Here is a 23033-nt window from a genome sequence, read left to right on the forward strand (position 1 = left end):
CATGTATCAAAACACTGAACAGACAGGAGTAAAAAAGTCCACTTGTTCTCAGCATGTGATCAATAATTAAATCTTTCCAAGCTGGTTTACCAGGCCAGCGCTTAAAGCTGCCCAAAATAAATGGGAGACTCTGCACACGTCTCCGTTTAGTTGAAAGATTCACACCATCAATCTACGGGATGTCCTACCCATTGCAAACTTGTTCTCCAGCTCTGTATTGCCAATAGCCTTGGCTGCCTGGCACATCTGCCTCAAGAGTTCCTCTAATCTTCGCATGCAGCGGATAATACTGCCTGAAAGAGAGAGAGAGAGGTTAGTCCTTCCTGTGGACTGATAAATTATCCGCAGCTCAATTTTTACTAACTACATACCAGCCACATACGGTCATTTTCAGGACTTTGTACAAAGCATACTCAGCTTGCATACACTCCAAAATCTGGTGAGCTGCCTATGGAGGCAGCAAAAATAATCAAGTTCATCAATCTGTTCTGTTCTCACAGAACGTGCTGTTGCATTTCATCTGCGTTATTTTTAACCTATGTACATATGCGTCAGGAGGACACTTTTGGAGCATCTCGCTGGTTTACAGCATCACACATGCTACTTTTTAGGATGCTGTGCCAAGTTAAAAGTAGTTGAAACTTTAAAAAAACCACATCTCGAGTTCCCTGCATTCTGTTATGCTCCATACACAATGTAATCCTGCGTGACCAGCTCTCTTCTGTGGCTGCGCTGCTTCTGAGGTTTGAGGTACGCTGACTGCCCCCTGCTGACTTGGCTCGTAAAAACACAAAGTTACAGTGCATCCGGAAAGTATTCACAGCGCTTCACTTTTTCCACATTTTGTTATGTTACAGCCTTATTCCAAAATGGATTAAATTCATTATTTTCCTCAAAATTCTACAAACAATACCCCATAATGACAACGTGAAAGAAGTTTGTTTGAAATCTTTGCAAATTTATTAAAAATAAAAAACGAAAAAAAAAATCACATGTATTCACAGCCTTTGCCATGACACTCAAAATTGAGCTCAGGTGCATCCTGTTTCCACTGATCATCCTTGAGATGTTTCTACAACTTGATTGGAGTCCACCTGTGGTAAATTCAGTTAATTGGACATGATTTGGAAAGGCACACACCTGTCTATATAAGGTCCCACAGTTAACAGTGCATGTCAGAGCACAAACCAAGCCATGAAGTCCAAGGAATTGTCTGTAGACCTCCGAGACAGGATTGTATCGAGGCACAGATCTGGGGAAGGGTACAGAAAAATGTCTGCAGCATTGAAGGTCCCAATGAGCACAGTGGCCTCCATCATCCATAAATGGAAGAAGTTTGGAACCACCAGGACTCTTCCTAGAGCTGGCCGCCCGGCCAAACTGAGCGATCGGGGGAGAAGGGCCTTAGTCAGGGAGGTGACCAAGAACCCGATGGTCACTCTGACAGAGCTCCAGCATTTCTCAACAACCATCTCTGCAGCACTCCACCAATCAGGCCTGTATGGCAGAGTGGCCAGACGGAAGCCACTCCTCAGTAAAAGGCACATGATAGCCCGCCTGGAGTTTGCCAAAAGGCACCTGAAGGACTCTTAGACCATGAGAAACAAAGATTGAACTCTTTGGCCTGAATGGCAAGCGTCATGTCTGAAGGAAACCAGGCACCGCTCATCACCTGGCCAATACCATCCCTACAGTGAAGCATGGTGGTGGCAGCATCATGCTGTGGGGATGTTTTTCAGCGGCAGGAACTGGGAGACTAGTTAGGATCGAGGGAAAGATGAATGCAGCAATGTACAGAGACATCCTTGATGAAAACCTGCTCCAGAGCGCTCTGGACCTCAGACTGGGGCAAAGGTTCATCTTCCAACAGAACAACGACCCTAAGCACACAGCCAAGATAACAAAGGAGTGGCTCCGGGACAACTCTGTGAATGTCCTTGAGTGGCCCAGCCAGAGCCCAGACTTGAACCCGATTGAACATCTCAAGAGAGATTTGAAAATGGCTGTGCACAGACGCTCCCCATCCAACCTGATGGAGCTTGAGAGGTCCTGCAAAGAAGAATGGGAGAAACTGCCCAAAAATAGGTGTGCCAAGCTTGTAGCATCATACTCTAAAAGACTTGAGGCTGTAATTGGTGCCAAAGGTGCTTCAACAAAGTATTGAGCAAAGGCTGTGAATACTTATGTACATGTGATTTTTTTTTCGTTTTTTATTTTTAATAAATTTGCAAAGATTTCAAACAAACTTCTTTCACGTTGTCATTATGGGGTATTGTTTGTAGAATTTTGAGGAAAATAATGAATTTAATCCATTTTGGAATAAGGCTGTAACATAACAAAATGTGGAAAAAGTGAAGCGCTGTGAAAACTTTCCGGATGCACTGTACGTGCACTTCAAGCTTTAATTGCTCCGATGATAGGAAAATACATACTTTTTATTACGGAATTAACATACAGGGCGGGAGGCATTACTGTGTAATTTTAAAAAAATATAAATCACATTAAATTAACATGTTATATCGACAAAATGCAACATGCAACCACCAAACTCAATCCATTGCGAGTCAAGTCTTCTGTGCAGAGAGCTTTTCAAATTGGTCACTTATGAGGTTCTATGAAAGTTAAGATGCCACCTTAAAAGGCAGCTCCATAGGTTTCAGAACAGAGCTGTAGTTTCTATGTCCAGTTCTATTAGAATGGGTTTTTTTTTCTTCTATGAAACTTTCCTTGGCAAAAGGGTTTTACTAGCACAATATTTTAAGTTCTCCTATGAGACCAATTCAACATACTATCAGCACAGGGTGAAAGGGGAAAGGAAAGAAAGAGGGAATAGGGGAACTTCTACATTTTTCATAAAATATACCTCCTTCACTACAATTTATCATTACAAGTGTTTTGCTGTTTGCCAATGCACTTGAACAGAGCCAAAAGCTGAAGCATGGACAGATGGGGGATTTTCTTGACAGCAAGACATGAGATTCGTGTTTCAAGACTCACGTCATGCTCTGGACAGAGCAAAATCTCAGAGCTTAGACCTCTGGGAGAACACGTTTAACAACCTTTCACTTTTCATAATGCTTCATGTACTGATGTAGGACCAATCACAACAACATCAATGATTCTGAACTTTTGCTCACAAATGAATTACTACATTTGTTCATTACTGGAAAATTATGGTGATATGTAAATTTGACAAAGTAAATAGTAGAATTCAATGCTAGTGATAATTGAGAACTAACACATGTCCTGACCAGGAGCGATACGATAAAAGACACTTCTTCCGAGTTTTGTCCTCCAATCAGCCACGACAAATGACAAGTAATGGAAAATGTGGTTGATCGCTTGGTGTCTATTTCTGTGACATCATTCTGGGTAGCCCCACCCACCGCAAAATCTCATTGGTCATGTTAAAAAGAACATCAACTTTTGCACTTCTGTTTTTACATGTTTGTACTGTATAATAGAACATAACAAATTCATATTATGCATAATATTCCAAATCCATGGAAATGTCATCCACATCATGGAAAAATAAAAGGTAACCAAAGGAACAAAATGCCCTTTTAAGTCCTATAGTGGTGTGATGGATCATTGATAATGCCATACACACCTTCAAAGGGCGGCGCTTGCTTACACAATGCTTACTGAAGCACTGATTGCAGTCTATTTTTAAACCAGCCTTTCAAGCTTTCGTAATCACACAAGACCATATTGCGATTTTAATCTTAACTCAATCAATTGTGCACCTTTAATGGATACCATACCAATCATGCATTCTTAATGGATACCATACCAATGTCTCAGAAGTCAAAGTTCGCTGGTTTCAAAGGGTTTTGGATGGTTTTACCTCATCATGTATAGGTAAGTACCGCTTTCACAACTGTCACATATGTAACAACAGTTTCTCCTCATTAATATGAGAAAGAGAATGATTATAAATAAAATATTACATGTTCTTTGGAGTGCCAACCCTTCTTCATTCTGTGGCTATCCTTATTTCTGGATTGTACATTTGATAATTAATTATAAATGAACCATTGATTTTTCATATTGGCGTTTTCATGCTTAAAACTGATTTGCCGATGGGTTTAATTTGGTCAATAACTGGCCGATAAATATTGGCGGCCGATACATAGGTGTATCCCTACTTAACACACATACTTGCAAGTTGCAAGACAACGAAGGGCCGTGAAACAATATGAATTGCAGTCTAGGAAGCATAACTGACAAAAACATAAATAAATCGCTCACTGCGATACTCATTGTTGCTTAATGTTATCGCTCTAATTATGTATATCTCATCAGGAAAACATTTAACTATAAAGCAGAAAACTCAGTTCTTTTTAAATTTTTGACAATTGTGTTGAAGGAGTTAGTACCTTCGAACACATCAGTCATCTTGCATATCTGAGAGAATGACGAGCCATTGGCCCAGGTGTACACCACATCCATCAGGTGCGGGCGGAACTGGTTCAGATACATGTCCTCATCCACTTCCAGCTTGGCCTCTGCGGACACCTTAGCGATTCGCTTGGCACATTCCTAAAATCACATTAGAGTTTAAGATATGGGATCAGTTATTAAGATACTGATCCTAGTAATTCGTAAATTATCATTTTGCTGACGTTTTTATCAAAAGTGACTTATTGTACTTCTTTTATGGGGAAAAGTTCACCTGAAGTCAATATTTGCTGAAAAATCATGTGAAAAAAAGTATCATACTTGGTTTGATGTAAAATATGTCAAACATCGTTGGTTCTTGCCCATCTCGTCATTGATGGCAAAACTGGCATGAAATTAGTGAGATTGGAGAGCTAAGGCTGAGGGCAAATAATTACTTAAATGTGTTTGTTACTCACACAAAGCTATTGTTTAGCTTCAAAATTCTACTTATATGATACTTTTATGGTGCTTTGTAATTTTTGGAGCTCAACAGTTTCAGTCCTCATTTTGAAAAAGAGCACTCTGAACATTCTTCAGAATTTGTCTTCTCTTTTGTCTTCCATGGAAGAAAGTCATACAGGTTTAGACCAAAATGAGGGTGAATAAACATTTTTTTGGTTAAACTGACCCTTAAAGTCTTTACAGTAATATGTAGAAGTTTTAGTTTGTTACCAGTTTTAGTAATAGTTTTCACACCCTCAATCAATGAACAGTTTATTGTCAGAGTGGTTGAACTTGTAAAATGAGGCCACCAAGCAGACCAACATGCACCCGCACTGGAAATCTTCACACATTTTAACAACAGTCAAACAACAACGCAAGTTCAACAAGTGCATCTTTCCAGGATCAGACTGTTCCTATCAGAGTAATCCGTGAATGTAAGCAGAAGAGGGAGTTTAAGCGTTATTTGGTAAATAGTGCGTGTAACAGTGAGCTTGTAATGTGAAGAATTTCTCCTCCCCGAACACTCTACCTGCATCTGTCGCAGCGGTCCGGCCAGCTGCTTAGTCAGTTTGGGCATCTCATTGGCCTGTGGATGGAGGGAGAAACAGGGTACTCTATCAGAGCAAAAATAACAATTGAACACTTTGGTGTAGCGCACTGGATAAAAGGCATGAAGCAGAGTTTAACATTCTAACTGGAGTGTAAAGCACAGTCAGATCCTGACATGCACAGATGGGAAAGAGATCTGCCAGGCTTCATAGAGGCTTTATTTTAAATCATGAACACGGAGTCAAAGTGGATGACCTTGAATAAATTGTATTGTTTTGTAACATTAAAAATGCAGACTGTAGCACAGACTTTACAACAAAACGATGTTGAATAGAGTTGAGTGGTAAGAACAAATTCTAAAATTGTATATCATGTTAACGGTGTATATTTAAACATTTTTGCACATTCTTTTGTTTGTTGTTTTTAGCTCTAAAAACAACGCAAGAGTGCAAAGTTCTCATGTGAACACAATTGACGAATGTGAACGAGCTTCTCTCATAGCGCTCATAAACGTGCAGCGGATGTTGAGGTTTTCACTAATAAAAAAGGGGTTACACTTCGGGTTGTTTCTCATCGTTTGCCTTCAGAAGACTTGGAATATGAGCAAAAATCACATTGACTACTTTTGGGCCATTTTCAAAGCTTTAAAGTGAGTATAAGCTGCTACTGAATTGAAAAGATGGACCGAGACATTCATTAAAACATCTCCTTTTGTGTTCCATGTAAGAAATTCATACGTGTTCGGAATGACATTTACATAAATTATGACAATTTTCCTTTGAGGGTGACCCATTCCTTTAAATAACCATATGATAATGCATATTTTTGGATAATTTGGTAACTTTACAAATGAAAGATACTTATTTAAATATTATTTCTTTTTATTTGGTTTTTGATGGCCGCACACTCATCAACATAAGCTAAGTCTCACATAATATAACATCTGAAACAAAAGACTCAAAACAGTAAACAAAACGCATGGCTCTAAATTCTCACTCTAAACTTGGATGAGCCACATCCGAAGATGTTAACAGTTGAATTATATATTAATCCAGAAAACTGCTATGTTGCAACAATAAACAACTTAACTGCTTCATGTTGTGCCTTATTTCCCTTAATAAATTAGGCTGATGATTTAACACTTAATAAGGACTGTAATAGGAATATTCCTACCATAGAGCAATTCAAGCTTGAAGTACCACCAGTTTTCAGCAGGGGGCAGTAAGCAAAACTCCAGCTGTTTAGGCAACGCCCAGCTGTACAGACAACAAACAACACTCAGGCTTGCTTGACAACAGCAACAGGACAAGATTTATGAGAATGCGTTCTTGTGTTCAAACGGAGCGCAATTCCAAATGCAGGGATCCTGAGACATGTTTTTCTAAAGCCCAAAGTATACTTCGGCTTTGACATGAATGCTTAGTGTCTGTATACAGTCGAACGTGAGCCTGTAAAAGTATACTTCATTTTACTGTGCGCACATACACAGGCAGTTGGCGCTTGCGCAATATGACTACTATGATAGACTTGACCATTTATCTTCAAGAGTATAGAGCCATAAAGATGTTTTTATACTCATCGGACTCTAAATGCAGGTATCTCCTGACCTCCTTGACATGCACATCCACTGCTGTTGTTTCCAAATTTGTGTCTGACTGAAGTATACTGTGGGCTTAAGTTTCTGGGGGCCTGGGTAGCTCAGTGAGTAAAGACGCTGACTACCACCCCTGGAGTCGTGAGTTTGAATCCAGAGCGTTCTGAGTGACTCCAGCCAGGTCTCCTAAGCAACCAAATTGGCCCGGTTGCTAGGGTGGGTAGAGTCACATGAGGTAACCTCCTCGTGCTCGCTATAATGTGGTTCTCGCGCATGGCGAGTGGTGCGTGGATGCCGCGGAGAATAGCGAAGCCACCACACGCACTATGTCTCCGCGGCAATGTGCTCAACAAGCCACGTAATGAGATTGACGGTCTCAGATGCGGAGGCAACTGAGATTTGTCCTCCGCCACCCGGATTGAGTCACTACACCACCATGAGGACTTGGAGTGAATTGGGAATTGGGCATTCCAAATTGGGGAGAAAAAAAAAAAAAAAGTTTCAAACTACATTTAACTTGACACGGCGACCTAAAAATGCTGTTTATGATGTGACGCAACCAAAATGAGATGCTCAAAAAGCATCCATCTGAAGCATGTGCACAATGATGGATCCTTAGAAAAGCCCTTATAACAAATCCATCTCGGACAGATTGATGAATTAAATAGCAAAATAGATTGCTGACTGTAGGCCAATGATTGGCTTACATTCAATAAAATAAAAATGAACATTATATTGCATTTTAAGCCACTTTATGTAATACTTTACTCATATGCAACAATAATGTAATGCATTTTAATTGTCTTAATTATATTTATAAAATATATTATTTTAAGATAATTATTTATAATTAATCATTATATATTGAATTGTTGTTTAGGGGCATTTCTCGGCAAATTTTTAGATTTGCGATTAATTCGATTAAAAATGTAATCCATTGACAGCCCTATTATATATTAAATTCATTGATTTGGTGATTTTTTTTTAGCAAATATTGATATGCATTTAATTAATCAGCATCACATGTAATTACTTAGATTGAATTTTAATCGATTGACAGCTCTATTGATAAATTCATCCTTACCTCAACTTGATTAGGACACGTCCCACTGTGTATTTTCGCAGTAATCAATGTTTATTTTTTGCTCATGTTGTTATGCTGTGTAAACAACATGAAGCAGTCTGATAGTCACGCAAATATATCTACTGCAGTTTAAGCAGTATAGTAGAATCTCTACCAGTTGAAATATTTAAACAGTCGCACGGTATATACCGTCATACTGCTCTGCCCTAATGCTGACTAACACGATGACAGAGCGGTTATTTAAATCAAATCCTTTCTTAATTTTTCAATGCAACATCACTTATAACATAAAAATATCATTGCACAAACCACATGCCTTGTTTGAAGGTCCAGGATTTTATGATTTTGGAAAAGTGGAACAAAAAATGTCTGTTTTTAATCTTCGCTGGAGATTTGACCCAGAGCGATGCTCTTTCACCCATTTCTATGGCAAAAGTACCACATGCTTTAGAACTTCTCTTTGTCTACTTTAGTAGGACACTCTTTTCCCACAGGCTTATGACAGATGGAAGAACTTGAAACTGACAGCTGACTAAAGAGAGCAAACAGCTGTCCTACCACACATGCACCAGCGTTTTTCACAAACCAACATACACCAAGTTTCCAATGAAGTTTGTCACTTATGAACAACTGTGATGAACACGGACACACAGAGCCTGAGAAATCACGCTTCTTCACGTTACTCCTTTTGCAAAGTGTTACTTTCAAACTAGTAATGGCTTGCTGAGTACCCTATGAAGTTAGATCAGAAGTGCTAGCTAAATTACAAACAATAATAATCCTGTGGCACATTGTTCTCAAGTCTGAAACTAACCCATTCCCAGCATTCATGACCATTTTAAGCCAATCAAAACATGGTATTTTGGCCCACAACCGTCATAGCCCATTGACTTCTCTTGTTATTTACTGTACATCCCAACCACATTACTGTGTGTGCATGATGACATTTTGGCCTTACGTTTTCCTGGAAGACGAAGCAGCTGAGGAGCGCGGTGGCCTGCTCTGCCGTCAGATCGTTGAACAGCCCGTTAAACACCATCTCTGTCAGCAGCAGCTCATCAGCACTGAAAATACACAAGAACAAGCTCCAGTGTTTAAAACAAGGGTCATTTAAAAGCAGTGGTTCATTAAATTGTAGCAAAAATGCATTGGTTTTAAAGGGGAGTTGCCATTTGGTGCTTGTTTTGTTTTTCAAAAGATCTACATATGTTTTTTAGCACCTCATATTAAAGAAATAGTTCACCCAAAAATGAAAAGTAATTTACTCAAAGTATGCTATACTCAGAGTCTTCTGCCTGCATTTTTGGGTAAACTGTTCTTTTAGGATAAACCTTACTCATTTGTTTTTCATCCATTTATTATCATATTGACTGATGATTTACACTCACTTAGTACTTTATGAACTCTACGGTGCTGATAAAGTGCCTGAAATGGTCTTCTGCTGTTGTAGCCCATCTGCCTCAAGTTTGACATGTTGTGCATTCTGAGATGCTATTCTGCTCACTACAATTGTACAGAGTGATTATCTGAGTTACAGTAGCTCAGGGCTATTCAAATTCATCGACAAGTGGGCCAGATGGAAAAAAATCTTTGATGAATGCGGGTCAAGAATATTTTAACATAAAGCTTCTATCGGATATCATGTTATTGTAGGTCTATAATATTTGTTTACTATATAAATAAAACATCTGTGGTCATAGCTTTAACTTTTTATTTTTCACGAGAATAATTTAAGCAGAAAATTCTGAAAAAACAAAACAAAAAACAGATAACTAAAAAGTGCTTTTAAAATTGGTCCATAACAGAGAGAGTCATTAAGACTGATAATTAAAACTGTATTAAACAACAGTCAAGTTTTTTATTGTTGGTGAAGTTGCATCCAACGTTACCCAAATGTAAGTTTGTTATATATGCAATGATTTAAACTTTTGACTTCAAATCAAATGTTTTCTTGACCAAATGAATGAACAGAACTTTTCTATTTCTCCGAATTCACGCTTATCATTCGTCCATGATTTTAGTTCTTTAATCTTCCCAATCCGTCAAAATGACGCTGGGTCCAAAATGAACTTTTTAGCCCACCAGCCAAGGTGGCTGGTAGATGAAAACATTTACCAGCCAGTTAGACTTCTTACCGGCCATTTTATTTTTTATTTATTTTTTTTATTGCATTTTACAAGTGGATTTTACAGACATGAGACAAATAATAAATACTCTACGCATGTTTAAAAGTGCACTGTTTTTTAAAGAATTGTATTGTTCTATTATTTATGAATTTGTAATTGCCAGATAGTCCATTTAGAAATATTTTTCAGATTATTCACTTATTACAACAAAACTACATTTGTATTTTAAACTACATGTTGTCATATGAATGACCAGTAAGTAGCTCTCATGAGTCTCATCAGCCTTAAGTACACATAACACAGAAACAGTTCTTGGTTTATTTGGAGTGAGTCAATTAATTAATTAGTTTCTTTTTTTTAGAACGAGTACCGATACTTCCTTTTCAGTACTCGCATATACTGATACCTGTTTTTTGTTTTATTTTTTTCTGAAATCCATATCAACAGTTTATTTCAATGTTTTCATCAAAATTGTGTCTAAATAAGTTTAATTAAAACTTGAAATCAAATGAAAATAGAACAATTCATTTTCAACATAATACTGTTATTTTTACAAATGAGGTGGTGTTATTCAGAACTACACAGCACAATCTAAAATACAACATTTGAGGTTTTTTTTTCAAATAAAATGCTGCATAACAGAGCATCACAATTACAATTGATTTATTATTATTTTTAGTAGTAGTAGTAGTATTAAGCCCTATTCGGATGGGATTAGTTTTATATGGCGACGTGGGGTAATGTAATAATTACCAGGGCTTCTCCATTCTCAGTCATTTTAATCCTGTGCAAATCAGTCATGTCAAAAATTTTCCTGGAATTTTTAACGGACTGTACGTTAATGCGCCGGTAAAAATTACAGCGTTTTACATACTGTAAACAGCCTGTAAAAATAACCCCTGGTAATATTAACAAAAAACCCGTAAATCTGCACTTTCCAGCCCTTTAAATATCGCCGTTTCTTTTTGATATTAACTATTTTTATTTATTCCATTCAACAAATTACATAAACATCGCAGAAAATGCGGAATCAAATTATATACAATTAAACCCTTCCCCCGAACACCCCCACCCGACACAAACATTCACCCCAGTGGTCATAAATATGAAAAAAAAACATGCACACACAAATAAATAAAAGCATATTTAAAAAAAAAAAAAATTGCGCACACATATTTAAACCTAAAGATCCCTCTATACTACCCCTCCCCGAAAGCCTTCCAAAAACGCCAAATATCTGCCCCATTTCCTATCAAGTAATCCCAGATTTCCCAGCCTTCTATAGATCCCTTCCTCAAAGGCCGCCACCCTCCCCATCTCCGAGCACCACTCATGAAATGAGGGCGCTCCAACCGACCTCCAACCCCTTAAAATAACCTGTCTGGCGATCGTGACGCTCGTTAGTACAGAGTCTGGGGCAAAGTGAAAGCCGACTGCCCAATACATCACATATAAGACTCTGAACTTTCAACCAGAACTCCTGGATCTCAACACACCCCCAAAAAACATGAGTTATGTCTCCAACCTCTGACTGACATCGCCAGCAGGTGGGTGTGTCTTTAAGACCAAGCCTATACAATCTGGAGGGGGTCCAAAAAAATCAATGTAAAATCTTAAATTGCATAAGGCGAACCCTTGCATCTCTAGATGCAGACTTGACATTTTTTAGGATCCTAGCCCACACCCCCTCCTCCAATGTCAAGTTTAGATCTTTCTCCAATAATTTTTTGAGAGAATTCAAAGTTCTATCCCCCAGACTCTGAATTAGCAGGGAGCAATACACTGATGCCTCATGACCCTTCCCAAAAGCAGCAATCACCACTCCCAGAGTATCTGCTGCACCGGGGGGGGTGCGTGCCACTCACAAAAACAGTGCAGAGTAGGTGGCGCAGCTGTAAATACCTATAAAACTGAGATCTGCGAATGCCAAAATATTGAACCAAATTTTCAAAAGGTTTCAATACTCCACTCTCATATAGGTCACCATGTGTATTAACCCCACCTCACAATCCAATCCGACCAACAGAAAGGGGACTTATTAATGCATAGTTTAGGGTTCAGCCATATGCCCGAGGCTACATTTAAATAAATATCAGAATTAAACACTCTGGACACTTTTGTCCATATCGAGTGCAAATGCAAAATAACGGGGTGCAACTTAACCTCTCCGGCTAGTTTAATCGAAAGGCTTTGCAGTGGCGAGATAGAGGCAAGAATTTCCTTTTCAATACAAAACCAGGGAGGGGCTCTCTCAGGTGGAAGCGACCAATGAGCCAAATGTCTAAGACTGAATGCATAATAATAAAACAAAATCTTGGGTAGGCCTAACCCAACTTTGTCAATCGGCCTATGTAACTGATTGAAATTTTACCTGGAATGCTTACCATTCCAAATGAAGGACTTTGCTATGCTATCAAATTGCTTGAAAAAAAGAGAGGGGGACATCTACAGGGAGAGACTGCAGTATGTAACTGAATTTTGGAATACAATTCATTTTCATAACATTAACCTTCCCAATCATAGATAAATGTTATTAAGCCCACATTGCTCGAAAACCATTTTTATTAAGGGGTCAAAATTAACTCTAAATCACACAAATTTGCTGGAAATAAAATACCCAAATACTTAATGCTCTGTTTGGGCCACTGGAAAGCACCCAGCTGGAAAGCCGTTACTGTTCAGTACGCTGTCAGAGCCAAACCTTCGGACTTAGACCAGTTGACTCTATATCCTGAAAACTTAGAAAAGGAGTTAATAATTCTGTGGAGGCAAGGCATAGAACTAATGGGGTCAGAGACAAATAATAAAATATCATCTGCGTAAAGCAGAAGCTTATGCGCCACACCTCCCGCCACCACCCCTGGAAAATCATCCTCCTTTCTTATCGCGGCTGCTAATGGTTCCAGGGCAAGACAGAACAATAAAGGGGAAAGAGGGCAACCCTGCCGGGTGCCCCTATCCAGAGTAAAATAATCTGAAATTAATCCATTTGTTTGTACCGCCGCTACTGGATGTCTATAAAGTAACAATCCATCCAATAAACGTACTCCCGAACCCGTATATTTCCAAAACCTTAAAAAGATAATCCCATTCTACCATATCAAATGCCTTTTTGGCATCAAGTGAGATGGCAGCGACCGGAGATTAATCATTCGCTACTGACCACATGATATTGATGAGACGTATAATGTTATCAGAAGAACTACAGCCTCGAATAAATCCCACCTGATCTACAGGTGCATCTCAATAAATTAGAACGTCGTGGAAAAGTTCATTTATTTCAGTAATTCAACTCAAATTGTGAAACTCGTGTATTAAATAAATTCAATGCACACAGACTGAAGTAGTTTAAGTCTTTGGTTCTTTTAATTGTGATGATTTTGGCTCACATTTAACAAAAACCCACCAATTCACTATCTCAAAAAATTAGAATATGGTGACATGCCAATCAGCTAATCAACTCAAAACACCTGCAAAGGAGAAGAAGAACTGGACTGTTGCCCAGTGGTCCAAAGTCCTCTTTTCAGATGAGAGCAAGTTTTGTATTTCATTTGGAAACCAAGGTCCTAGAGTCTGGAGGAAGGGTGGAGAAGCTCATAGCCCAAGTTGCTTGAAGTCCAGTGTTAAGTTTCCACAGTCTGTGATGATTTGGGGTGCAATGTCATCTGCTGGTGTAGGTCCATTGTGTTTTTTGAAAACCAAAGTCACTGCACCCGTTTACCAAGAAATTTTGGAGCACTTCATGCTTCCTTCTGCTGACCAGCTTTTTAAAGATGCTGATTTCATTTTCCAGCAGGATTTGGCACCTTCCCACACTGCCAAAAGCACCAAAAGTTGGTTAAATGACCATGGTGTTGGTGTGCTTGACTGGCCAGTAAACTCACCAGACCTGAACCCCATAGAGAATCTATGGGGTATTGTCAAGAGGAAAAGGAGAAACAAGAGACCAAAAAATGCAGATGAGCTGAAGGCCACTGTCAAAGAAACCTGGGCTTGCATACCACCTCAGCAGTGCCACAAACTGATCACCTCCATGCCACGCCGAATTGAGGCAGTAATTAAAGCAAAAGGAGCCCCTACCAAGTATTGAGTACATATACAGTAAATGAACATACTTTCCAGAAGGCCAACAATTCACTAAAAATGTTTTTTTTATTGGTCTTATGATGTATTCTAATTTTTTGAGATAGTGAATTGGTGGGTTTTTGTTAAATGTGAGCCAAAATCATCACAATTAAAAGAACCAAAGACTTAAACTACTTCAGTCTGTGTGCATTGAATTTATTTAATACACGAGTTTCACAATTTGAGTTGAATTACTGAAATAAATGAACTTTTCCATGACATTCTAATTTATTGAGATGCACCTGTATATGTATAAGAGATGTCATAACTTAACCGATTAGCCAGAATTTTTGACAACATTTTTACATCTAACTAGATCAGGGAAATTGGACGGTAACTTTTATACTCGCTTGGATCTTTGTCCTTTTTAAGAATCAGACTGATCCGGGCTTGTGTCATGGTTGGTGGAAGCTTTCCATTCTTTAACGATTCAGTATAAACTTCTAAGAAAAGTGGAGCCAGTTCTGTAGCATAAGATTTGAAAAACTCAGCAGCAAAGCCGTCAGGCCCCGGAGACTTGCCTGTAGGTAGGGACTTAATTACCTCATCAAGCTCCTCCAAGGTTATCTCAGAATCATGAGAATTTTTTTGTTCAGTGATCAGTTTAGGGTGATCTAATGGTTCCACAAAGTTTCTAATATCATCTTCATCAGTAGACGAAGACGTGGAACTATAAAGATCAAGATAGAACTCTTTAAAGGCATTATTAATATCAATGGCCGAGGTAAATATTTCACCACCAGCAGATTTCACTGAGGGAATGGTAGAAAAAGACTCTCTCTGCTTTATATATCTAGCAAAAAGTTTTCCTGCTTTGTCCCCCGACTCAAAGTATGACTGTCTTGCCCTGAATAACTAAAACTCCACTTTCCATGACAAAATAGTATTATATCTGTATTTCAATCGAGTCAATTCTCTGAGGCCATCAGACGACATTCGGCACTTCAGCTATGCCTCGACATCCCTAATATTTCCTTCCAACTCCACATGTTCTCATGCTTTGGATTTTTTTGGTGAATGAGGTATACTGTATGATCCGGCCCCTAAGAACTGCCTTAAGTGCCTCCCAAGCCATGCCCACAGTGGATACTGAGGACCAATTGGTCTCCATATAAACATTGATTTCAGTCTTTAACATTTGTTGGAATTCAGGATTTTGCAAAAGGGATATATTTAGGCGCCAACTATATGATTTCTTTTTCTCTATGTGTGGCAACACCTCTAAACACACCAGGGCATGATCTGAGACTAAGATGTTTCCAATTGAGCAATCCACAACAGATGAAATGAGGGATTTGGATATTAAAAAAAAAAATCTATTCTGGGATAAATCTTATGGACTGATGAAAAAAAATGTATAGTCCCTACCAGATGGGTTCAAAAGTCTCCAAATATCTGCAAGACCAAGAATTTTACACATCCTGTGAAGCGTCAATGTTGCTCTAGGGGGCTTACACACTTTTGCTTCACTGTGATGAAGGACTGAGTCCATCAAAAGATTAAAGTCTCCTCCCAAAATTATATCATGAGGGGTGCCAGTGGCTTGCAACATCCCTTCAAGATCTATAAAAAAGCCCTGATCGTCAGCGTTAGGTGCGTAAATATTAGCCAAAATCAGACTTTGCCCCTGAATTTCTGCTAAAACAATAATTACTCTTCCTAATTTATCTTTAATCTGTTTGAGACATTTGAATTGTAGATATTTATTTACCAATATAATGACTCCTTTGCTCTTACTTGAGCCAACACTAAAAAAAAATATGTCCACCCCATATCTTCCCAAATTTTTCCGCTTGCTGCGGAGAACGGTGTGTTTCTTGAAGAAACACTATATCATATTTCTTACATTTAAGTAATAACCTTCCTTCTTTTTATGGGGTGCCCCAACCCATTTACATTCCATGTGGAGAGAGACAATCCACTCATATTAACAACTGACATATTGATATAATAAAAATAAACTGTGTCAAAAGCAAAATTATACAGACCACATTCCCCATTAGTGAAACAATCAAACTCCGAACTTCCCCCCCGAACAAAAAAAAAAAAAAGAAAAAGAAAAATGTGCACATTAACCTCACACACGAAAGCGCCAACTGGCGACAATCCCTCTAAACTCAAAAGGTCCATGAACGCCAACGAGCCCCCACAACAACTTTGCCATCGGATTGCTCAATTTTGCCTTTGCAAAATTACATAACAGAAAATACTTTGTAAAATAACCCCCAGCCAAAAGGAAGAATGAACGCAGAACATGTAGATTAATTCACAGAACTGTTTTAAAGGTGTGATCCTCCACAAAACAAATTTATGCTGATATAAAACTGTTCAGTTTCACGGATAGACAAACGAATGTTCAGTGAGCTGGCTGTTATGAGTTCACCGGATGACGTAATCATTCCAGTGTCCCGTAAATGGAACAAGCTCCAGCTGCTAGGTGGAGCCAACACAAAAAGAAACAAAACCAACATACCGTTCCCCCGGATGGTCGAGTCAATTCACTTGGAGGCCACATAAAACTATATATACCATGACTTACTCAATCCGTCAACTTTATAAAAGACATCCTTTGTGTGAGCATGTAGATATTTTGCGGTCATCCGTAGTGTCCACTCTCAAACTGGCCGGGAACTTCCATGCGAAAGTAATCTTCCGTCAATGCAAAAGCTTCTTTAAGGAAAGTGTTATTCACAAATCAAACTCCAGCTGCTAGGGGGAGCCAACGCAAAAAGAAACCAAAATGTCGCCCACCTTCCTCATGAGTAAGTACAGCGAGTCGACCCACTCACATGAGAAACATCCAATGGTTTACTCATCCATTGATTCAATAAAAGACATTGCCTGATTGGGACATGTAAATACTTTGCGACCATCCTTTGTTTCTATTCTCAGTTTGGCTGGAAACATCAGAGCAAACGTGATCTTTCGCCGATGTAAGAGTTTCTTACATTCCTTGAACCGATCGCGTTCCTCTCGTCGAACTCGCAAAAGTCCTTGAACAAGAAAATATTATGGTTCTTCCAAAAAAGCTTTCCTTTGCTCCTCGCCTGGCGCAACATGAGATCTTTATTGGATGACCTCAGAAATTTGGCCAGAATCGATCGGGGCCTATTTCCCTCAGCAGATCTCCGAGCAGGGACTCTGTGAGCTCGCTCGATTTCCAGCTTGTGGCCTGTTATATCGAGCAGACTCGGGAAGAACTCGTCCAGGAATTTCACCACATCTCTGCCCTCCTCATGCTCAGGAATTCCAACAATTCTGACGTTATTCCTGCGGCTTCTATTCTCAAGATCTTCAAGCTTTACAAGAACACGTTCCAAATCAACTTTGGTCGCAGGCGGATTAGCGGTTAATTCCCTCTCTGAAGACTCCAAATAATCGATTCGTTTCTCAGCATTCGACACTCTTTTAACTAACTCAGAGAATTTTATTTCCATTGCCTTTATCGATCGACGTATTACAGCGAGATCCTCCAAGTCAGCAAGAACCTTCGTCATCACCGACATGTTGGACAACTGACGCTGGATCTCCTCTCCCGCCGCGCCATCCAAAACGAGTCCCCGGTCTGTAGGCCTGTCGGGGCTTTCATCCTGAACACGTAAGTGTCTTTTAGTATCTCCAGAGCCCGATGATTTTGACTTCTTTGCCATGTTTTACCTCAAAGAGCAAATGTGTAACTGGGTGTATCGAGTTTCACCAGATTATAACATAAGAATAATTAAAAATTTAGCAAAGTGCGCAGAGCTCGTCGTTCACACGTCTGCTTCTTGCATGGCATCACGTGACCTCAAATATCGCTGTTTCTTAAGTTCTCCGAGTGTCTGAAATGGATGTTAGTCAAGAGAAGACGCCAGAAAAAATAAGACGCGTTTCACAACCTTAGATAATGCTGGCTGTTGCAATTGGACTGATGCATGTTTTTCTAAAGCTCTTTATGTTGTTCAGTGTTTATTTACCCATGAAAAAGAGAAACGAGCAGCTTTTGATTATGAATTGAGCAGAGTGAGTGTGGGAAATTGTGTTGAGCTCCGCATTTCGGAACATAAAATCACATAATGTGAAGGGATTGTCCATATTTTTAATTCCAGAGTAATATAAGACTTGTTAATGTCACCAGTTATGTTGTATTTATGCCAGATATTCCAATCAATTTCTTCTAATAATCACAGATAAAGTATATGCTCATGTTTAATATTTCCTGCTTAATTAATCAGCACAGTATACATTTTCTAATAGGTCAGTTACACGTGACAGCAGTGTGTAAATGCTGTAGACACCATACAGAAGTTTTCACCTCTGGAAAAGATAGTCGCTACGTGACTCAGTGATTATTAAACTGAAAACGGCTGCTATATAATTAAATAAATATATAGTCTGTATGGAATGAATTAGCACTCTGCTCGCAGTAATCTACTACAAACAGAGCGTGTGAGTGTGAGCCAAGGAGCTCGTAAGAGCAGCCGATTTCAACACAACACCGGCTCCACACATACAAGTACATGAGTGCGGTATCCCTACTGCTAACTGAGACTTTTGATGAGCAGCAGGACTAGCTAATGAGAGATGCTCTATGTAAAGACCCACAACCTTACTGACTGAAGACCTACAGAACCCCCTTGATGACAAAACTGTTACATTATTTTACAAGCTGACACAAACTGACAAATAATGCGCCCGACAAATTGGCCTATGACACCGCAAAATTCACCAGCCAAATAGAAAATTTACCAACATTTGGCACTTGGTGGGTGTTAATTTCGAACCCTGAAATGATGGACAATGATCATTCATAGCGCAACCTCTGAAAGAGTCTAAAAAAATGCTGTGATCTTGCACAAGACACTGTAAAAACATTGAGAAGTGTCACAACGTGCATTTAGCTCAAGTTTACATAGGAAAGCAATTGAAAAACAGCATGAACAGACACAAAACATGTTCAGTGTGAACAGCCCCTAAGACAACTGACAACCTCAGGCGGGCCACTGAAAATTTAAAACGGGCCGCCAGTTGAATAGCCCGCCATAGCCTTTCTGTCAGCTCGAACTAGTCTGGCCATTCTCTGTTGACCTCTCTCATCAGCAAGGCGTTTCCAGCCACAGAACTGCCGCTCACTGGATGTTTTTTGTTTTTGGCACCATTCTGAGTAAATTCTAGAGACTGTTGTGCATGAAAATCCCAGAAGATCAGCAGTTACAGAAATACTCAAACCAGCCCATCTGGCACCAACAATCATGCCACAGTCGAAATCACTGAGATCACATTTTTTCCCCACTCTGATGGTTGATGTGAACATAAACTGAAGCTCCTGACCCGTATCTGCATGATTTTGAGCACTACACAGCTGCCACATGATTGGCAGATTAGTTAACTGCATGAATAAGTCGGTGTACAGGTGTTCCTAATAAAGTACTCAGTGAGTGTATGTTATTATTGTGATGTTATTGTCTACAACAACAATTTTAGACTCTAGACATTAAATGCAAGTCATCGACCGGATTACTACAATAGAACAGAAACATGCGTTTTCTTTGGGTAACTCTACCTGCTGATTTCGCAGGCCACGCGGCCTTTCATTTCAATGACATCAGAGGAAGTGGCGAATCCAAGACGCCGCAGCACACGCTTCCTGCACTTCAGCTCGTCCATCTGCAGCACGGTACGAGCTCTCTTCAATTCACGCTTTGCTGCTTTAATGTCACCTGCAATCTGAAACACACACACAAGCACCTCAGCCATGAGAAAAAATTGATTTTGTTCAATAAAGTGTGATGTAATGCAATTCACACAACAATGTAAAAATGTGCAACGCAATCTTTGCAGAATGTAAATTTCTAAGAAGCATGGTCCAGGGGGCCTGGGTAGCTCAGCAAGTATTGACGCTGACTACCACCCCTGGAGTCACGAGTTCGAATCCAGGGTGTGCTGAGTGACTCCAGCCAGGTCTCCTAAGCAGCCAAAATTGGCCCGGTTGCTAGGGAGGGTAGAGTCACATGGGGTAACCTCCTCGTGGTCGCGATTAGTGGTTCTTGCTCTCAATGGGGCACGCGGTAAGTTGTGCGTGGATCGCGGAGAGTAGCATGAGCCTGCAAATGCGGAGTCTCCGCGGTGTCATGCACAGTGAGCCAAGTGATAAGATGCGTGGATTGACTGTCTAAGAAGCGGAGGCAACTGAGACTTGTCCTCCGCCACCCGGATTGTAGTGAGTAACCACACCACCACGAGGACCTGTTAAGTAGTGGGAATTGGGCATTCCAAATTGGGAGAAAAGGGGATAAAAAAAAGCAGCACATTCCAGTAAGAAACATCAAAATAGCATTGTTCAAAAAACCTGTTGTGCGATCTGTGTTTACAAAATGCGCTTTTAGAGATTAGCACAAATAATTGTCATTTGTAAAAAAAAAAAAAAAAAAAATGGATGAAAAAGTATTTTTTAGTCGGTTTTTGTTCTCTTTATTAGAATACATGACTATCATTATTCAGACTGATAGCACTCAACTATAATGCTATATTTCTTTATACATTTTATTTTTTACATTTTAGCTGACTAAACAAATAATAACTGGCTAGCTAATTTTAAACAATTAGCTAACTAGAGCTGGGTGGCATGATAGTATACTGTGCGTTAAAACTCATGTATTTCAGCTGTAGTTTAAATCAATCAATTCAAAACTTTTACAATCGCTTTAGGGTTTACAGCGATACATCTTCATGGCAACGAAGTTGTAAAATTGGCTGTAACTTTACACAGAAAAGGTTAGTTATGATTTTATCACACTAAAATCATGTTAACACACATTGTTTATGTCTTGTGTCTATACTTTTGAAACAATGCGTATTAACATTTGCGGACTGGCCCCATTCACTACCATTGTAAGTGCATCACTTTAACCCAGATCGCTTTTTTTAAAGATAAAAAGGGACAAGTTAGGCACAATGCCAAACTTTTGTTTATTTTTGGCGAGTATTGTGAAAACTTGCTTATATATACTTAATATATAATTCAATTAATGCAAATCACAGGTGTGTGTACTGTTTATTGGCATTTTTATATGATATGAATGGGGCTCATCCAATCAGAATTTAAAGTCGAAACTACCCATTTTATAATTTTGGTTTTACTGTTTTGAGATTTTAACAAGTGTTACATAGTATGAAGCTGATTTTGCACTGATTTCAGACTTATCAATTTCTTAGGAATCATCTTATCTTTCGCTTTATGTCCTTAAAGTTCCAAATAAAACGAAATACATTAAACCAGATGAAAGTACCTTCCATCATGTATTTTATTCACTGGACTTTCCAAAAAAATAAAATAAAAAAATAAAAAAAAAAGACATTACAAAGAGTATTTAGTATATATATGATTTTGGTCATACCACCCTCTCCTAAAGCTAAAGTTCACCAACTAAATGTTAGTGAAAAAAATACAATGGATCAAATCGGTCCAGCGAGCTAGTATCAGTTGAGATGGAGAGGTTAATGGTATTGGTCTGCTGCGACGCAACTGATCCAACCCTTATAACCGTGTGTGTCTGAGCGGCTCTAAACCCATTATCCACTTTACAGCTTATCTGAGGTCATTCTAACTTGATTCAGATGTAGACTAAAAACAGGACATGGAGATGACTGGACTTGTTTTCAAGCAAACTAAAGAGCAAGTATTTCTCACTCCTCCAAAAACCACAGACAACAATCAACAATACATACTTGAGTATTCAAAAGCCACTCATGCTTTATAGCGCATTTGCTAAAGCAAACGTGTGGTTGAAAATGTCATGACCTACTTTCGTGAACAACTAGGACATGAGCTCAACACTGACCTCGCGATGACCTCGCAATATCCCAGAAAATATTTTTAATATCCTTAGAGTGGAGGGAAATTTATTCAGATTACACAATAGGAGTTACATTTTACATATTATGGTAGACTTCATAAGCCAATATTGTGTTATAATTAGGGCTGTCAAAGTAACACGTTAATTCAGTGCAATTAATTATAGAAAATAAAGCATTAAAAAATTAACAATTAATGATGTCACTAGACCAGTAACATTTATAACCAATTTAGTCACAGTCTGGAGCCCTGAAATACAAGGTCACTTGCAATGTGTATAAACACTGTTTTGTGCTGTGAATTATTGGCTGCAGAGACACATCTGGAACCCAATAATAAACCAATAAAAAAATATGTCAATGTTCAATTTAACCTCGTGTGACCCCTCGCCCACATGCACGTTGCATTGGACGTTGTATTTTGGCTTCGCTATATGCAATGCATAATTTAAATGAATAAAAACTGACTGAATACTGTTCACAAGACTCTAGACGGTCATTTAAAGGGTAAAACTTCTGAAGCACCGAGTCACGTGACACAACAGCATGCCGTCGATTTCCTTGAAGCACTCCTATGGAAGCAGCGCCAACAAGACTGCCTCTGGTAAGAAATCTCTTTGGTTGTAAAGAGAAGCTTCTCTAGTTTCACTTGATATGTCGCTTTTAAAAAATCTGTTCATTTTTTGCACATCAGCGTGCTGATAAACATGTCACATGTGGAAACTGGCACCGCATTTCCTCAAAAGTAGAAAAAACATGTTATGTTGAATAACTTTCAACTAACACATCTGTGTGTCATTCACTTCACTTTAATATTTATTGTCATTTTGTTATA

At 39.0% G+C, this 23033-nt stretch overlaps 1 protein-coding gene across 1 annotated transcript in view; it reads right to left on the reverse strand.

Annotated features, from left to right (window-relative positions):
- The window catches only part of LOC127433495 (exosome RNA helicase MTR4-like), a 63680-nt gene that overhangs the window by 1319 nt on the left and 39328 nt on the right, over positions 1 to 23033 (reverse strand). The window contains 5 exon segments of the mRNA XM_051685451.1: positions 189 to 293; positions 4380 to 4542; positions 5417 to 5473; positions 9073 to 9178; positions 19908 to 20071. Of these exon segments, the coding sequence (XP_051541411.1) occupies positions 189 to 293; positions 4380 to 4542; positions 5417 to 5473; positions 9073 to 9178; positions 19908 to 20071 (595 nt within the window).

The sequence above is a fragment of the Myxocyprinus asiaticus genome, chromosome 43 (genome assembly GCF_019703515.2).
Source record: "Myxocyprinus asiaticus isolate MX2 ecotype Aquarium Trade chromosome 43, UBuf_Myxa_2, whole genome shotgun sequence".
NCBI lineage: Eukaryota > Metazoa > Chordata > Actinopteri > Cypriniformes > Catostomidae > Myxocyprinus > Myxocyprinus asiaticus.